Here is a 20,916-nt window from a genome sequence, read left to right on the forward strand (position 1 = left end):
TCCAAGCCTCACATAAAAGAACAGAAAAATCTAAAATGCAGTTTTTATATTCTCACCTCAAGAAGCTGGAACAGCAACAGAGGGACAGGCCTAATCCACGCATGAGGAAGCAGTTGACCAAGATTAGAGCAGAAATCAATGAATTAGAAACCAAGAGTACAGTAGAGCAGATCAACAGAACTAGAAGCTGGTTCTTTGAGAGAATTAATAAAATTGACAGACCACTGGCAAGACTGATCCAAAAGAATAGAGAAAGGACCCAATTTAATAAAATTATGAATGAAAAAGGAGAGGTCACAACCAACACCAATGAAATTGGAAGGATTATTAGAAACTTTTATCAACAGCTTTATGCCAATAAATTGAGCAATCTGGAAGAGATGGAGGACTTCCTGGAAACCTATAAACTACCAAGACTGAAACAGGAAGAAATTGATTTTTTAAACAGGTCAATTAATTATGAAGAGATTGAGTCAGTGATAAACAACCTTCCAAAAAACAAAACTCCAGGCCTGGACAGTTTTCCTGGGGAACTCTACCAAACATTCAAAAAAGAAATAATACCTATTCTCCTAAAGCTATTTCAAAAAATAGAAACAGAAGGAAAGCTACCAAACTCATTCTATGAGGCCAATATTACCTTGATCCCCAAACCAGGCAAAGACCCCATCAAAAAGGAGAATTACAGACCGATATCCCTGATGAATATGGATGCCAAAATCCTCAACAAGATCCTGGCTAATAGAATCCAACAGTACATTAAAAGGATTATCCATCATGACCAAGTGGGATTCATCCCTGGGATGCAAGACATTGAAGAAGACACAAAAAGATGGAAAAATATTCCATGCTCAGGGATCGGAAGAATTAACATAGTTAAAATGTCCATGCTACCCAGAGCAATCTACACTTTCAATGCTATCCCGATCAAAATACCGATGACATTTTTCAAAGAGCTGGAACAAATAGTCCTTAAATTTGGGGCGCCTGGGTGGCACAGCGGTTAAGCGTCTGCCTTCGGCTCAGGGCGTGATCCCGGTGTTATGGAATCGAGCCCTGCATCAGGCTCCTCCACTATGAGCCTGCTTCTTCCTCTCCCACTCCCCCTGCTTGTGTTCCCTCTCTCGCTGGCTGTCTCTATCTGTGTTAAATAAAAAAAAAATAAAATCTTTAAAAAAAAAAAAAATAGTCCTTAAATTTGTATGGAACCAGAAAAGGCCCCGAATCACCAAGGAACTGTTGAAAAGGAAAAACAAAGCTGGGGGCATCACAATGCCGGATTTCGAGCTGTACTACAAAGCTGTGATCACAAAGACAGCATGGTACTGGCACAAAAACAGACACATAAACCAATGGAACAGAATAGAGAACCCAGAAATGGACCCTCGGCTCTTTGGGCAACTAACCTTTGATAAAGAAGGAAAAAACATCCGGTGGAAAAAAGACAGTCTCTTCAATAAATGGTGCTGGGAAAATTGGACAGCTACATGCAAAAGAATGAAACTTGACCACTCTCTCACACCATACACAAAGATAAACTCCAAAGGGATGAAAGACCTCGATGTGAGACAGGAATCCATCAAAATCCTAGAGGAGAGCATAGGCAGCAACCTCTACGACATCGGCCAAAGCAAACTTTTTCATGACACATCTCCAAAGGCAAGAGAAACAAAAGATAAAATGAACTTGTGGGACTTCATCAAGATAAAAAGCTTCTGCACAGCCAAGGAAACAGTCAAAAAAACTAAGAGGCAGCCCACGGAATGGGAGAAGATATTTGCAAATGACACTAGAGATAAAAGACTGGTATCCAAGATCTTCAAAGAACTTCTCAAAGTCAATACACGAGAAACAAATAAACAAATCAAAAAATGGGCAGAAGATATGAACAGACACTTTTCCAATGATGACATACAAATGGCTAACAGACACATGAAAAAATGTTCAAAATCATTAGCCATCAGGGAAATTCAAATCAAAACCACACATAGATACCACCTTACGCCAGTTAGAATGGCAAAAATTGACAACGCAAGAAACAACAATTGCTGGAGAGGATGTGGAGAAAGGGGATCCCTCCTATATTGTTGGTGGGAATGCAAGTTGGTACAGCCACTTTGGAAAACAGTGTGGAGGTCCCTTAAAAAGTTAAAAATTGAGCTACCCTATGACCCAGCCATTGCACTACTGGGTATTTACCCCAAAGATATAGACGTAGTGAAGAGAAGGGCCATATGCACCCCAATGTTCATAGCAGCATTGTCCACAATAGCTAAATTGTGGAAGGAGCCGAGATGCCCTTCAACAGATGACTGGATTAAGAAGTTGTGGTCCATATATACAATGGAATATTACTCAGCTATCAGAAAGAACGAGTTCTCAACATTTGCTGCAACATGGACGGCAATGGAGGAGATAATGCTAAGTGAAATAAGTCAAGCAGAGAAAGACAATTATTATATGATTTCTCTCATCTATGGAACATAAGAACTAGGAAGATTGGTAGGGGAAGAAAGGGATAAAGAAAGGGGCGTAATCAGAAGGGGGAATGAAGCATGAGAGACTATGGACTCTGAGAAATAAACTGAGGGCTTCAGAGGGGAGGGGGGTGGGGGAATGGGATAGGGTGGTGATGTGTAGCAAGGAGGGCACGAACTGCATGGTGCACTGGGTGTTATACGCAACTAATGAATCATCGAACTTTACATCAGAAACCAGGGATGTACTGTATGGTGACTAACATAATAAAAAAACATTAAAAAAAAAAAAAGAAAGTTTGAAATGGAGACTTTCTATTTTACTGATTATAATTACTACTTTTCATTTTAAAAGAAAATTTGAACATAGTTAGAAAACATATTTTTCTAAATCCATCATCTAATCACAAATGCAGTTTTCATTAACATTTTGATTTATATCCTTCAAGTCTTTTTTCTATGAAATGGTACTATACAATTTTAGTATCTTGATTTTTCCACTTAACATTCCAAAAGAAGCATATCACCATATGATTTTTTTAACGCTTACATGATATTCCATCCTGTGGTCGTATCACAATCTATTTAAACATTTCTTCTAACATTAGGTTTTAGACTTACAGGTACAAAGGGGAAAGAACAGTTTTTACAAAAGAAAATAATTCCTACTGGCATTACTTTAAAAACACAGCTGGGAAATTTTATTTCCTTATTTATGTCGCACATCTAGCTAATATAATAATTAATAATCATTCCCACCGAACCCAAAATTATATTGAAAAGTTCAGCCTAGAATATGCAGCTAACAGTGTTTTCTTCTGAGAAGTGACTACTGAAGATATTATAAGGATGAAAGAATTACTTTCTGTGTAATCAGTTTGCCAGTTTAACCACAGTTTTTCAATTATGATACCCAATTAGAAAGAATGGTTGTATTTCAAGAGATAATTATCATTAGTGGAAATAAATGGCATGGCAATGATTCACTTGAATTTAATTTCATTTCATGTTCTGGGTCTCATTAAGGCAAAAAGAAACAACAACAATAATAAAAATCTACATATTACTTCAAATAGAAATTCACTTTCTCAGAGATAATACCCCATGGGTTAAGCAAGGATTCATTTACAACATTTTATCTTCATTTTAGAGTACAAGATCTAAAAACTAATATATCTACGATGATAACATATAATGCTTCATTTGTTCCAAGACTCAATCTTTTCAGTTGCTCAGTTCCTGGTGACTCATCTTAGACCCTGCTGCCAAGATTAATAAAGCTAAAAAAACAATTCTAACTTCTGGGAGATACTGCCATTAAATAAGAGGTGGGGGATGGGAGTCAATGAATAACAAGTGGGCAAACAGGTAGCCTGGAAAATAATTAACCAGGTGAATTTACTTTAGACACTGTGAGAGAACAGTTCATTCGGATATTATAAAAATGACCTTGAATACATTTTTTAAATTATATCAAACAATAAGCTCTATGTGATCCCCTAAAATTAATATAAAGAACAGGTGGCCAACTTTTAAAAATTCAAACCAAATTTCTTCTAACCTAATTATACACAAAAATTATGATACAATGTGATATAAAGCCAGAATACGTACGCTTTATTAGAAGAACTGTAATACTCCACCTATGAGATTACTTATCTGGCAACCCCAACTATACAGAATATGGATGAAATCACAAAAGCCTTTCAAATAACCCAAAAACGTCACTGTTCATACACAAAAGTTCACTCCTGTTATTGTTAGGAGAGGCCTTCTTTCTTACTAGAAAATGTCTCTTTTTATAGTACAAATATTTCTACCACTTTGGTTATCTGATTTTCTAGTCCATCATTAAATTAGATGAGATGAAGCAGAACTGCAGGAGATAGCCATGAGAGCAATAATGAAAATATCAATCTATGGGGGAGAAAAGACAAATGAATACAAAATATTTTTTATGGAATCTGATCACCTGCAAGAAATCTTAAAAGACATTTCCTTCATTCAACAAATATCTAATTCATGCCCATGATGTGACACTCACTGATCTAGATGCTAGGAAAAGAGCAGTTATAAGTCAGACTAAAAAAGTTCCTGCTCTCATGGAGCTCATATTCTCATCCAGGAAGACAGATAATAAAAAAAACAAAACAAAGCAAAAATAATGTCATACTTGTTATTTCATTTAATCCTCACAACAATCCAGGAAGCAGACTGTTCTTGTTTGAACTATAATTTAGAAAGCTGCCAAGAATACAATGCTACCAAATGTCAGAGTTGGGATTGATCTCAAATCTGTCTGATTCCAAAGGGATATTTTTAATTTTTAATATTTTTATCTTTTTTATTCTTTTTTTTTTTTAGAGAGAGAGAGAGAGAAAGAGAGTGCTTGCCAACAGGGATGGGTGGCGGCAGCGGAGAGGGAGAATCTCAAGCAGGCTCCATGCAGAGTGCAGAGCCTGACATGGGGCTCGATCTCATGACCCTAAAATCATGAGCTGAGCCAAAATCAAGAATTGGATGCTTTACACACTGAGCCACCCAGGCACCCCTCAAAGGGATATTGTGGTTTTTTTAATGTTTATTTTATTTGAGAGTGAGCACGTGCGAGCATATGTATGAGCGGGAGAGGAGAGGGAGAGGATCTCAAATAGACTCCACACTGGGGGTGGAGCCCTCCCTACACAGGGCTCGATCCCATGACCTGAGACCATGACCTGAAGTGAAATCAAGAGTTAGACATTCAGGGGCGCCTGGGTGGCACAGCGGTTAAGCGTCTGCCTTCGGCTCAGGGCGTGATCCTGGCGTTATGGGATCGAGCCCCACATCAGGCTCCTCCGCTATGAGCCTGCTTCTTCCTTTCCCACTCCCCCTGCTTGTGTTCCCTCTCTCGCTGGCTGTCTCTATCTCTGTCGAATAAATTAAAAAAATCTTTAAAAAAAAAAAAAAAAAAAGAATTAGACATTCAATTAGCTGAGCCACCCAGGCACTCCTTTTTTTTTTTTTTTTTTTTTAAGATTTACTTTTTTATTTGAGAGAGAGAATGGGCGGGAGGGCGGCGGGAAAAGGGAGAAGGAGAGAGTCTCAGGCCAACTCTGCTCTGAACTACAGAGCCCAACGTGGGGCTTGATCTCATGACGCCGAGATCAGGACTTGGAGATCACAATCTGAGATGAAACCAAAAGTCGGACACTTAACTGACTGCGCCACCCAGGTGCCACCCAAAGGGATATTCTTAACAATGAGTTTTCTCATAGCACTTGATGAGGATTTAAAATTAGGCATTTATTTCTGTGATTATTCGGTTGATGTCATTTTTCCCCACCCAGACTCTATACCTTAAGTACAGAGACCACATGTGTTTTAGTTCAGCATGTATCCCCACAGCCCAATCCAATGTCTGGCACACTTAGGTTACTCAGGAGGTATTTACTATTAAGTAAATTCTTTTACATATATACAGCTATTAATCTCCATAGTATATAAGGATATGGCCACAGTCACGAGCCTGAGTTATCAAAGAAAAACTGAATTAACTTCAGTATCATCCAAGAAAGGCAATATGTAATAAATTTTATTAAACAATTCCTGGTTTATATGAAAGTTTCTAGCACTTTAGTAGAATCCTCATTCCTCCTACTGTTTGAGTTCCTCTTTCATAATAACTTCTAAATTATGCTTTAAAGTTACTAAGACATGTTGAATAAAGTAATTTTCTCTATTCACTAAGTCTCCTGATTTGAACTAACATAAAATGATTATATCCAAAGCAAAACATAAGAGTCATGTGATAAAAAGATACATTTTAGGCTGTTTTGAAATCTTTGCTTTTATTGTTCACTTGTTTAAAAAAAAATGAAATTCCTCAAAAATAAACATTTAATTGAAGAATATTAGTACTAGAAACTACTTTATAAAAATAAAGTAGTAAGCAGTTTCTAGTACTAATATAAATGCAGTACTAATATAAATGTATAAAGTAGTTTCTACTACAAATATAAATGTATATTTGTGTCCCAGTAAATTTAAAAATAAAGAAATAAGATGTGAAGAGATTAACTGACTTGCCCAAGGTCACAAAATGTCTAAAACAAAAAGAATATATAAAAATGTATACTCTATACTCATAACCACAAGTTACCCTGAAACCACTAAATCATGAAAAACACCATAATTGATTAAAAATGAATACAAGTTACAATTGGGGTGGGCAGAGATTAAATGTCCCAAGATGGCCTTTTGAGGATGTGTGTTTTATGTAATTTGAGCATAAAACCCAACACTGTTTTTACACTGAATTTTCAAGTGCTTGGTTTAATTACAGGGTTCCTTACCAACCAGGCAGACCAAAGGCAGGACAGCAACTTTATTATATCTCCCCAAAAGATATGATGGAGAAACAGGTGGAGAAATCAAATGGAGAAACAGGTGGAGAAATCAGATGGAGAAACTGATTCCTTGTACCTATATGATGAATGTTCAGTAATAGCTGGCCCTACATAGGCTTTAAAATCCTTGTCTTTTTAAAGATTTTATTTATTTATTTATTTGTCAGAGAGACAGAGAGAGAGAGAGCATAAGCAGGGGGAGTGGCAGGCAGAGGGAGAAGCAGGCTCCCCACTGAGCAAAGAGCCCAGTGTGGGACTTGATCCCAGGACCCTGAGCTGATGGCAGACACTTAACTGACTGAGCCAACCGGGCATCCCTTAAAATCCTCATCATAACTCAGGCCACTTGGAAGCACTTTTTTTAAAAAGGTAAGAATAGTTCTAAATCAATGACTAGTATAATGCCATAATATGAAAGAAATAATGCCTACAATTTTAATATACATTCTTAAAATATGCAGTTTTAACATACATAATATGTCCTTACATAAAAATATCCGTGGTTAACATTACTAGGCTGTTTCTTATGCCAGGCATTGTTAAAAGAGTTCTGTATATAGTGTCTTATTTATTGCTCATATAATCATATACTATCTCCCAATATCTGATATGTCTACTGCAAGACATACATTTAACTCTCAGTCAATGATCTGTTCTGTGGCATACTACATTTTAATAGACTAACATGTACTTTTTAAGACAGTATGATTGTAGGGGCGCCTGGGTGGCACAGCGGTTAAGCGTCTGCCTTCGGCTCAGGGCGTAATCCCGGCGTTATGGGATCGAGCCCCACATCAGGCTCCTCTGCTATGAGCCTGCTTCTTCCTCTCCCACTCCCCCTGCTTGTGTTCCCTCTCTCATTGGCTGTTTCTATCTCTGTCGAATAAATAAATAAAATCTTTAAAAAAAAAAAGACAGTATGATTGTAAAAGTTGGGTAAGAGTGGAAACTGAGTAATGCCAAATGTTGGTTAAGTCTTGATAAAATTTTTGGAGCAGAGAGAATACAAATATTTAGACACCAAAATGACTTTTAAGAATTATAAGGTAAATATATATTATTTATCATGGTAAATTACCAAATTTCCTATCACTTTTAAAAGTATCTTTTGTCTGTATCTACATTCTGTAACTTCCTATTTTTATACTGCTATTATTAGGTCTGACATTTGTATTAATTTACACATTTCAGCTGAGTATGCACCTCAAAATTCACAAGTACATAGAAGAGTACTTTTCAGATCAGAGGAGACAAAAATATACTACAGCTATAAGTCCTTTTCTTTTGCCATTCTTCATTTGCTTCCCACATGTATGAACGCATTCATTGAAAAAGACAGAACAAACATCCTAGATTAAGAAAGATATGACAGATAAAGAAAAGGGCAAGGGTTCTAAAATAAAACTAGATCATTCTTTATCACTAAATTTTAAAGTAACATGTTGAAATAAGATTTGTTTCCCTTTCAACAAATTAAATATTATTTTCCTTCTATCTTAAAATTTTGATAGTCCATGATTACTATTTAAACAGTGTGCAACTAGTCAAATTTTGCTCACAGGTTTAGGATAATAATGCCATTTAATTTTTTTTTTTTTTCAAACCTATGGTGGCCACTGTGTTCTCTATTTTCCCTTTTTGAAGTATATAATTTGTACCCTATTTTTCTTAACTTTTTGATTGTGAAATGTAAGATACCTATACGTAAGTACATAAAATGTTTATCTTAGTTTTAACTTATAAATGCTTCACCTCCAATGTCCATAATCACCATTCAGGCCAAGAAATGGAATATTCTCGGCACCTATGAAGTCTCCTCCCCACCATGTGGACCTCCTCTTCATATTTAGCATAGAATGATAAAAAGTTAAATCACAATCAGTACTTTTACCAGAGTCCCGAATAACACAAGGACTTGAGAACAATTTAAAACCATTTGCCTTCCTCTTGACCTGTATGCTATTGTTGCCATGGACTTTTTTTTTCTTTTATAGCCCCACTAGACATGTTTTACTACTATTTGTTTAAATATACCCATATAATTATTTACTATTTCATTTGTCCTTAGTTCCCTCTTGCATCTCAAATTACTCATGTAGGATCATCACTTTCCAACTGCTTGAAACACACCCTTTACAGTTGTTATTATTATAATTAAAGTCTACTAGTGACCTACTCTTTAGTTTTGATTTGTCTGAAGACATTTGTGTTTCACACTCAGACTTTAAAGATGTTTTCTCTGGGTAAAGAATTTCTAGGCAGTTATTTCCTTTCAACACACTGAAGATACCATTCCACTGTACTGTGGCTCTCATTACTACTCTTGATAAGTCAGCTATTAGTCGAACTGTTAAAGCGATGTCTTCTCCTTCCCCACCTCTGCTATTGCTTTTAGATATTCCATCTGTCTTTGTTCCATCCCCCCAGCACCCTCGCCACCCCCACCATTTCCTGTTTCTAGGGATCTTTTTATTTGTCCTGCTTAAGAATCTGGATCTGGCTTCCTGAATTTGGTGTCTTTCATCGGATCAGGTAATTTTTCAGTCAATATCTCTTCAAATATTGCTTCTGTTCCATTCTCTAGTTTCATTTAGGTCTCCAATTAAGTCTTATATTAGACCTACTCAATATATTCTCACATTTTTAAATGACTCTTCTTTATTTTCCATAGTTTTGTTTCTTTTCCTACAATCTAGAACTTTTCTTTTAATCTATCTTCTTCTATGTTACATGTTCTCTCTTCAATTGTGTCAATGTTGCCAAACTCAATACTTAGTTTTTAATGTCAGTATTTTTCAGAAGTTTTATTTGGACCTTTTTCGAATGTGCTATGTAACTTTTATAGCTTCTTCCCTGCAGATATTTTCAAGCCTATGTTCTATTTCCAAAATCAAAATAAGCACTATTTAAAAAAAAATAATCACTATTTGATAATTCTAGTATCTGAAACCTTTGTAATCTTCTTGATACTATTTTCTCTTTATCCTTACTTTTATTGCTCTCCTCACACATCTGATTATATTTAACTGTGTGCTGATCACTGCCTTGAAAAATTATTCCTGAGAATTTCCTGGAGCTAAAAAAGACAAAGCCTTCCTCCAGAGAAAAGCTACATTAGCCTCTGCCATCTACCTTGTAGTATCACCCATTCCAAAGCCACTTTAAACTAGGGATTCCCTGGATGATTCATTAATGCAAATTTGAAATGAAAATCCATGGTAAAGTCCCCACCATGGTCAGGCTATCTCAAAGACAGATAGATGTACTATATGGTGACTAAAATGTCGTAATTAAAAGAAAAAAAAAGATAGATAGGTTTTGTTTTCTGAGCAGCTGCTCTGCTCAGCACCAAGGTAACTCTCCCCATGGTGCCCTACATAGGGAACGGGAAACAGTTTTCCCTCTGATTTACATTTATTCTGAGGCTGTAGCCCTTGGAGGAGGATCTCATTTTATCTCCCTACCATAGACAAGGTTTTGATTTGTTTCGGCTTTGATTTATCTTCTTCTCACCCCACAAGCTATGAAAATTTCACCTGATTTTTTATTTGGCTTTGATTTCTCTTTCTTTTCCCACAAAGCTATCAAACTTCAATTTTGTCAGAGTTTGGGCCCAGACAAAAGGAGATGCTGCGCTTTGCTGACTTTTCTGGTTTCTTGCTTTTTCTTAGCCTTTGGCTTAGAAATATTAACATTCACTAATTTCTTATTTTCAATATTAACAATAAAATATTCTTACTCAATCCAGCAATTCCACTTTTGGGTATATGTCCAAAAAATTAAAAGCAAGGACTCAAACGAAAAGGAAAAAAAAAAAAAGGATTCAAACAGATATTTGTATACTCATGTTCAAAGCACCGTTATTCACAATAGCCGAAAGGTGGCTATTCATATGTTCACCCACGGATCAATGAATAAACAAAATGTGGTCTATACACAGAATGGAATATTATTCAATCTTAAAAAGGGAATGTTGACACATGCTATAATATGGATGAACCTTGATGACATTATGCAAAGTGAAATAACCTACTCACAAAAGGACAAATACTGTATGATTTTGCTTATATGAGATATCTAGAGTAGTCAAATTCATACAGACACAAAGGAGATCGGTGATTGCCAAGGAATGGGAAGAAGGAAGAATGGGTCCTTATTGTTTAATGGGTATGGAGTTTCAGTTTAGGAAGATGAAGACAGTTCTGAAGATGGATGATGGTGACTGTTGCACAACAATGTGAAAGTACTTAATGCACTAGACGTAAAAATGGTTAAAATGGTAAATTCTACATTATGTACATTTTGTCAGGATTTTTAAAGTTCTTATTCAAATGATTAATTTTCTTACCTTCACATTTACTTAAATACATAAAATGAATAGTATTTACATGCTTCATAGGCACATCTTCAGAAAGTGTTTTCTGATTGTCAAGTTTGAGTAACATTAACTAAGCCCTTACTCTTGAAAACCTTTGATTCTTAAAGATGTTTTCTTCATATTTAATTACATGTGAAGAAAAAAATAAAAACAATGTTGGAAAAACACAAAGATATAAGAAATAAAACTTACTCTTTAACATTTAACTCCCTCATTTAACAGTTTACTCCCAGGTGCAAAAGGCTCATAAATAGATAAATTTTACCTTCCTTCAATATAGATATTTTTAAACCAAAACTTTTTCATTATTACTGTAATATAAAATTGTGTTTCCAAGTAATTTTCAAAATCTATGGTAATATTCTCAAATGTTGAGTACCGTAAAATAATCTACTAAATTTACAGAATTTCACTATTATGTACTTGTTTATTTTACAAAAAGTTCAATTAGAGAATACTTTTAAATTCTTAATTAGTTTTACAAATATCAATTAAGCACTTTTTGCAATATAGTTAAGGGGTTAAAAAAAAAAAAACGGTAACTTAGAAACCACAAAACATCATTCTCCAGGTGTGGGCTGCTCATGTTACAAAAAAAGGAGGAGGGAAGGGTAGGGAAATGAAGGGAAGAGGCAATGTTTGATTTGGTCAATGTCTATCTTAACTCCTACAGCTTCCTTTCCCACTCCTAACTTGGCTACAATCACTTTATAAACAACTTTATCTACACCCATCTTAATCTCTGTCATGCCACTCTAAAGGAACAAGTGTATTTCCACCTTATATAAAATCCCTCCATAACTTTATGATATACATTTTTCATTTGCTATCTCTAGCTCTTTCCCTTCATTTTAATAAAGATAGTTATATTTCTTCTATTTTAAAAACAAAAATCCCTTTCTTGACCTTGTACATCTATTTTATTATAGCCTTTACAGTCAGCAACCTTGAAAGTGTAATCTTGACTCCTTCCTCTCTTTTTCATCTCCAATTCTCTTATCAGCCCACTCTTACCTCTCTCCATCATGCCACTACACTGCTTGTGCTAAGGTCTCAATTCATAATTGGCAAAAACAGGAGACATTTTTCAGACCTCCCTTTAGCATCTGACACAACCACCACAAATCCTCAAAATTTTCTACATTTCCTTCAAAGTTATTACTCTCTTATCTGCAAAATATTCCAGTAATTATGTTTCTATGGTTAAATAGACTTGTATGTTATGATATATTATATATATTATATATATTATCATAAAGAGAATTTTTACAAAAATTTTAATGAAACCAGAAGTATCCCACAGTTTACGGTAACAAAACATTTTAAAACAGTTATTAAAATTAAAGATAAATTATACATTTTAAACAAAACCCTAATATTCTGAATTTGTTCACCATTTTTGGTGGGGGGGTTGTGCGCAGAGGGAGAGAGAGAATCTTAAGCATGCTCCATGCCCAGCAATGAGCCTGAGGCGGGGCTCGATCTCATTACCTCACGACCCTGAGGATCATGACTGGAGCCGAAAGCAAGAGTCGGATGCTGAACTGACTGCACCACCCGGGCACCCTGCTCAACTTCTCTTTGATGAAAGGTAGCTATATTACATTTTCTAGCAAATGCCAGAAAATAAAATCTTTTCTTCAAGAGAAATATATTTTGACAACAAATGTGAAAATACTTTTGGAAAAAAAAATAAAAGTTTTTTGAAAGAACTCATTTATATAGAAAGCATTTTGAAAAAATGTTGACTGCTGCCGAACATAAAATAAATTAGTAAAGTTAACAAATTTAAAACAGTTACATATCCAGAATACTTCAAAAATTTGAACAGATTTTTATCTCGTCTTAAATCTATCAAAGAATTTAAGTAGGTTTTAAACCTGTTATAAACTTTTTTTTTTCATTTCCCTCCTAACCCCCTGTCATAAACTTTCAAAAGTAACCTTCCAGTTAATTTGTAGTAACAAATACCTGACATCAGGAAAGATGGCAATTACTAGCAGATTTCAAGAAGAACCCCTGAACTATTAGTAAACAGAATTGAAAAAGTTTCATGTTAGTAAATAAAGCCAATGTTAACACCTCTTTCATGTGGAACCATGCATCTTTATGAGGTATCTTTTCAAAAATGAAAGTTAATAAAATCAGATATTCAAATAACTGTACACAATTCCTTCATTATTACATATTTTAAATAATTATATTTCACCTATGAGACTGTAAGCTAGTTAAAAGTGGAGACTTGTCTTCATCTTTGTAACCTATAACTTTGACTATATGACATACAGCAAATAGGTATGCAATAAATACTATGTGAATAACCAAAAATAAAGGCAAGTACATTAAAATGAAAATATGTACACAGATACACACTCATATATATATATATGTAATGTATATTACATATATTATATTATATATATAATATATATACATATATTACATATATAATATAATATGCATATACATACATATATAATATAATATATATTACATATATGTAATAGTGTAATGCCTGATTAGGTAAACAAAATGTTACCTAAAATGGGCTTGACTCAAATCACAATGTTTCCATGCCAATTTAATGGTGTTTAATGGCTCAACTTATAATCATGACTTCCTTTTTTCTTAAATTATGATTTTCTCAATTAGCATATGTTCTCCTAAATGAAGATATCAGAGTTGCCCTATACAATATGTGAGAATCTTTGCTTTCAAAGTGAATCATCAGTGATATAAGGAATGAATACATAAAATCAACAAACAGTAAATCAAAACCAATAGAAGAACATTTTCTGTGGCAGAACTATGAATAAATGACCTGGCACAAATGAAACAGTGAAAGTATTAAAAATGAGATTTTCAAAATAACAAATTAGAAATAAAACCCAAATAACATTATATTTATTTTAGGGCTCAGTTTATATCAACTAATTTCACGAAGAATGTGATGGCTACTTAGCATAATTTTCACCATAGTATGAATTTTCCTTTAATGCTATATTAAACAAAATTAAACAAAAATTGTATAATTATTAATATAAATATTTCCCAATATTAAATTACACTCAGTCCTCTATGATAGTTAAAGAAGCCCACGTTATAATTTTATTTGAAAAAATTTAGAAAAATAATATTCTATTACCATCTTTAATTCTAACTGAATCTTCAAAATAGGAAAATAAAAGAGCAAAAAAGCTGTTCACAAAAAAGAATTAGGGATCCCATGTATAGGTGTGTGTGTATTCACTGATAATAAATTGCTAAAGGTTACAGTAATTACTATACTAATTACATTCAGAGAAAAATTTTACCTTATAAAAGCTGAGATACAAAATGATTAAGTGAAACTTAGACTGAATTTTATGGATGATATCTACCAATCTTCTGTGCCCAAACTATATCTAGGGTCTTTTTTTTCTTAAAATGTATTGAAGGGCAGTATGGAGCTAAAGAGTATAAAATGTACAAAATGGAAGGTATGTTTAAAAAAGCAGTACTTCTGTAAGCAAATGATATCAATATTTTTCTTTTTTTACAAACATTTTACATCCTGGAAAACGTTCTCCCTCATTCTCAAGTTTATAGTTACATTAATTATATAAGTTTGATGATATCTAAAAATGTATCCAATCCTATTCATTGTACTCTAATAGGGCTTAAATAAGAAGAAAAAAGCAACTGTACTATTTAAAAGATCAAATAAAATAAAATAAAAGCCAAATTTAGAAACCAAACTATCCCATGATACCTACCTCCTGGAAATGCCATTAGCCAAACATTTATGGCTACAGGATTTGGAGGATAGGGGTGATGAAGTTGGGGACAAGTTGAGAGGGGCAATCAAACTGTTGATGATCTCAGTCAACTGAGCACTCTGCAAGAAAACAATTAACCTTTTACTACTGCTAAGCAAGAAATGTGAGGTCTCACACCCTTAGTAAATGTTTGTATTTTAGTAAATATTTAATCTACAAAGATTTATACCACTACTAATTTTTCCACTTATAAATAAAACCACATTTTAAAGTACTCTTCCTTTTCTATATTCATTTTTATTACAGTTCTTTTAACTACTCATCTTATCCTCTTAAAACATTTGAATTTAGCTAATAGCATCTACATAATATTTTCTTTAAGGCAGTCAAGTTAATAATAAAATCATAGCTATAGGCACGCCTGGTTAAGCGTCTGCCTTCGGCTCAGGGCGTGATCCCGGCGTTGTGGGATCGAGCCCCACATCAGGCTCTTCCGCTATGAGCCTGCTTCTTCCTCTCCCACTCCCCCTGCTTGTGTTCCCTCTTTCGCTGGCTGTCTCTATCTCTGTCAAATAAATAAAATCTTTAAAAAAAAAAAAATCATAGCTATAATTTATTAAGTGCCTACTATGTTCAAGGCACTACACAAAGCACTAAACATAGATTATTTCTAATCTTTATAAGCAAGCTGCAAAGTATTTAATATTAGAACGACTGGTATTACTATTATTAAAGTCAATTACAGCTGAGGAAGTTGAAGCAAAAAAAAATTAAGCAGCTTGAATAAAGATTATAAAGTTGGTAAGAAATGGAGCTAGGATTCAGATTCAGGCTTGAATTCAATGCTACACTGTTTCTCAATATTTTTCCTAACTCAAAAATATCAGGTTTGTTTAGGTACTCAAAATTTTCATTGATCCTTATTCTAAACTTAAATATACATAATATATTTGTAATACATAACTATTAAATGTATAAAATTATTCTTAAAACAACAACCTGTAACAATTATAATAAATATAGGCCACATCAGTGGGAACAGTATTTTTCAACAAAAGAATAACAACTATTTTTATTACACACATAATCTATGTTTACTGTAGAAAAAAGGGACAGTATTGAAAGGCTTAAAAAGGAAAAGAAAGTCACCTGTAATCATATTATGCAAAGAAAAACCATTGCTAATATCTTGGTATATACCCATCACCGTAGACTGTTTTTTGTTAGTGAATGTATGTGAGCATGAGTGTATACAAAATGCACATACACCTACACAAGCGCGCACACGCACGCGCACACACACACACACACACTGTTTTTTGTTTTAAGATTTTATTTATTTGACAGAGAGAGACAGCTGGAGAGGGAACACAAGCAAGCCGAGCGTGAGAGGAAGAAGCAGGCTTCCCGCTGAGCAGTGAGCCTTACGTGGGGCTTGATCCCAGGGCCCTGGGATCATGACCTGAGCCAAAGGCAGACGCTTAACCGACTGAGCCACCCAGGTGCCCCTCACACACACTGTTTTAATTAAATCATGTCACATCAATTTTCTAAAACCTGGTTTTCTCACTTAATAATGTATGATTTTATTTTTTAAATATGTAGTCCTATTTCGCCATTTTTATTAATTGAAAGATATTTCATTATAAAATAGAGGGGTATATGAAATAATTATTTTTAAATTTTTCATTTGTATGAAACTAATAACATGCTATTAGAAATAATGAGACTAAAGAATACAACAGAAATCTAATATCTGAATTCTTCAAAAAGTCTTTGAAAAAGACCCTGAAATATTTTTACCATTTATTTTCTTGAAAGAAAATATGTATCTAATGACTTCATTTTAAAAATTATTACTTTCTTAGATTAAAGCTCATTTTCAAAATCAATACAAATAGATTCTTTATACACTTAGTAAGTATTCATTAGTTCAGTCATACAAACAAATTTATAAAGTTTCTCATATTTTTTCAGTCTGAAACACTGATACACTCTTCTCATTGTTCTATTGCCAAAAATATCATTAAAAATCTGCTAAACCCACTGAGGTAACTGGTTAGGTATGTGTGAATAACTGGCCCAGAAGAACAGCATAGCCACCAACCAATTCAGCCCAATAAAATCTCAAATATCTGAGTCCATGTTTGGGATAAGAAATTCATAGTAAAAATGAGAAAAAAAGTAAAATTAGGAGAGGCATAATTTAAACTTTGAAAACAAAAACTAATCAACTTGAAAGTTAAAACACTTACTAGCTATTGGATAACAAGGTTTTTAATGTAAACACACCAATATGAAATTTATTTTAAATTACCTAAAGTTCTAAAAGAAAGTCATCTTTTAATTTATGAACAAAATACATTATTTAATAATGCAAGTATACATTAATACTATAATCAATGTTGTTTTTTTAAAAATGATACCAGTAGACAACTCAATAGTGCCTTTATATTTTAACTACTAACTCTTTAATTACTTTTGAGATACATAAATAAATTTTGTTTGGTAAACAAAACATTATTCTTTTTTTTTTTTTTAAAGATTTTATTTATTTATTTGACAGAGATAGAGACAGCCAGCGAGAGAGGGAACACAAGCAGGGGGAGTGGGAGAAGAAGAAGCAGGCTCATAGCGGAGGAGCCTGATGTGGGGCTCGATCCCAGAACGCTGGGATCACGCCCTGAGCCGAAGGCAGACGCTTAACCGCTGTGCCACCCAGGCGCCCCAACAAAACATTATTCTAACAAAATTAATTTAATCAAATCATCCAATACTTGATCTATATTCAAAGTCCACTATGGTTAGTGAACAGTTATATACCAACAGGTTATCTTAAGAAAAATATGTGTAGTATGAGGCTTGCTATCCCTGACACTTAATTCTCAACCCTCTTCAGCAAGTATTTCAAAACAATGTTTTTAATTGGCCTATAAAAACATTACTAGCATATGTTTCAAGAGCAAATGACCTGTTCATAGGCAATTTGCTAATGACCTCTACCGGCAATTGCTGCTGTCCCTTTCTTATTCTTTTGCTCTCTTCTCCCTGTATCTAGAGCCATTGCCATTGTTCTCACAACTCCTGGTTCCCTGCTCTTTCAAAGTCTCTGGCATTCCTGTCAGCAATGGGACCAAAAATAAACATAATACCCAGGGCCAACTTCATGGGTGAGCAACCTGAGCAGTCACATAGGGCTGCCCTCAGAAGGATCCCATGCTTGGTTAATGCCCTGCTGTCACTGACTTAAATTTCTTCAAAATTGTTTTTAACAAAGAGCTATGTAATATCATTTTGTGCTAGACCCTGTAAATTAGCCAGTTCTGATGTTAACTCGGGTCTAATAAAACAAGTTGTTGCTACCAAGGAGAAAGAAAAAATATAAAAAATCTCCTTCCAAAGGATAAAGTAGTGACCTACAGGTAAAGAAAACAGAAGACCTGACTGACCAAGCAAATACATTATTCTGGAGTGTGAAACAATTAAGGCCAAACTGAAAGGGTAGTGATCCCATGGGATGAAGACAGTAAAAAGAGAGGGAAGTGGGTACATAACCAACACTATTTAAAACACCACTTATATGGTAAAGGGGATTCCAATTTAATACTAGATAATAAAAAAAATAACTTTATGAGTTATAAAATATTCATAAAAGTATTTTGATTATGCATTTGTGCAATTATACAATTAAGGAAAAACTCCAGGCAATTGTAAATTTAACAAATATGGGAGAGGTGTTGCACCATACTCTGACTTACCAGGAATAAAATAGTAGTAATGTAGTACTAAATTATTTCACAATATATGTCAAAAAAAAACTAGAAAAATTAGATGTGAACAGGCAGGAATCCACTTTACTCACTGGAACAAGGGAATCACGTAGCTATGATCCCAACTAGGTATATTTCAGCAGATACAGACTGATTGCAAGGTAACAAACTCCTAGATACCAGGTTTGTTCAAGAGCCACCAAAGTCTAAATAAAAATAAATGGTGTGATTTCAAAGGATGGATAGAGGACAGCGTAATTAAACTTCTAGCGTCATCCATAATAGAATTTCAATATCAGGAAAAGCTTTAGAATCAAATAATTTGTTAGGGGCTTATTTGACATTTACTTACATGAACTTTTTTTTTAATGAAAGAATTCATATTCTGATATCTTTCACTAAAAATCTCTACCAATAAATTGATCAACCATTCAGATCTATTAAATGGCATCACTGTTCTTTCCTCATGAAAAAAAGTCCAATGATGAACAATTTTGTTAGAGAAAAGATATTCCTTTGGGGTGCCTGGGTAACTCAGTCGTTAAGCGTCTGCCTTTGGCTCAGGTCATGATCCCAGCGTTCTGGGATCAAGCCCCGCACTGGGCTCCATGCTCAGCGGGAAGCCTGCTTCTCCCTCTCCCACTCCCCCTGCTTGTGTTCCCTCTCTCGCTGCCTCTCTATCAAATAAATAAATAAAATCTTAAAAAAAAAGAAAAAAGAAAAAAGATATTCCAATCCTAGTATGAGTTATCCTCCTATGGTTGTGTATTTTATGTATTTTATTTTATGTATTTAATTAAAAATTAATTTAATTTAATAAAAATTTTAATTAAAAATATTTTATGTATTTAAATAATCATAATTATATCAATGTTATAAGAGAGGCTCATCGTATACTACATATTTTAATTGAATTTAATGTCAAATGGCAAACCTTAATAACTAATATCCCAAGCAGACGCACAGATTTATTTGAATAGTTTACAAAACTGATTAAAAGTCATTTCATGGCACTCACATCTTACTCTTCTGTCACATTACCTGCTTTTCTATGTTGCGAAGAAGAAGTGTAGGGCTACTTGGTGACATTTCAAAATCTTGTTCTGGTAAAGAATCTTGACTGTCTTGGGGAATCTGGGGATTCCCTGTAGTATTTAATGAAGCCGCTTGGTCAGCAAATTGTATTTGTTTTTTCAAAATGTCTTTTGGAAGTTGACATTCTTCTAGGATCACTATCTCCTAGGCAAACAGCAATTAAAGAGTTGAAATGAAAACAAATTGATTGCTAAATCAACATAAATGTTACAATGCACTTGAAGCCATGCTTCTTATCATCACCGGAAATCAGAAAGTACACTTGAAAGTAGAGTCTAACTGTAAAAAATTGGCTGATTTAAGACAGGTGGAGCTAAAGCAACATGTATGTCTGATAGGTTAGGCTAATAAAATATTGTCATAAATTGTATATATGCAGTTATTTTTCTTATTGGTTTTAGTTATTAGCAATAAAAGCATGATACATTTAAAATAAAGGCTTATATGCAGAATATGAACATTTCACACTGAAATTTAGAGCACTTCCTCATATAATCTTCAGATATTTTCGTCACTAGCATTTCCATTTGAGTACTCCCAGTTTCATAAATTAAAATACCAACCTTACAAACATCCAAACAACATTCTGACTTTATACTAACTGTTTTCAGAGCACTCTTAGGAGTTCCAACTCTTTGCTGCCAGCCAGCAATCATGGGCAGGATTGCACTATTGAGAAAAAGTATTCTCTAGGCCAAATTGTTGCTTACAAGGTAGATGAGTTAATGATAAAGACACAAGTTTTCAACTGTGATGGGGCATTTTCTCAAATGTAAGTAACTAGAGGAAAGAGTAGGGATACAGCTGCCTCTGTCCTCCCTGCTTACCATTTACACATCACACACACACACACACACTCATAACTGGCTTGCTAAATATTCTCCCATATTCCCTAGATTCCTCACTCCAACTGTTCTTACCCATACGCCCCTCAATAGCAATGAAGACAGAAAAGAAAGGAGGGAAAAGAATGCACAGATATGATCTTAACAGTTTCATTATCAGTTCTTACAGTAAAACTTTTTCCCTCCCTACCCCTTATACCATTTT

General features: G+C 34.2%; 1 protein-coding gene across 10 annotated transcripts in view; it reads right to left on the bottom strand.

Moving 5' to 3' along the window:
* The window catches only part of KANSL1L (KAT8 regulatory NSL complex subunit 1 like), a 150,416-nt gene that overhangs the window by 82,600 nt on the left and 46,900 nt on the right, over nucleotides 1-20,916 (bottom strand). For 8 of the 10 annotated variants that reach the window (XM_045806636.2, XM_045806633.2, XM_045806634.2 and 5 more), the window contains 2 exons: nucleotides 19,813-20,010; nucleotides 14,999-15,120 (listed from right to left, as the gene is read on the bottom strand). The exons of 1 other annotated variant lie outside the window; for it this stretch is intronic. In XM_045806636.2, the coding sequence (XP_045662592.2) occupies nucleotides 14,999-15,120; nucleotides 19,813-20,010 (320 nt within the window). The remainder of the gene's footprint in view (nucleotides 1-14,998; nucleotides 15,121-19,812; nucleotides 20,011-20,916) is intronic. One more of the 10 variants, XM_087863156.1, reaches the window with a different exon arrangement.

The sequence above is a fragment of the Ursus americanus genome, chromosome 1 (genome assembly GCF_024610735.1).
Source record: "Ursus americanus isolate L20-20 chromosome 1, mUrsAme1.1.p, whole genome shotgun sequence".
Taxonomy (NCBI): domain Eukaryota; kingdom Metazoa; phylum Chordata; class Mammalia; order Carnivora; family Ursidae; genus Ursus; species Ursus americanus.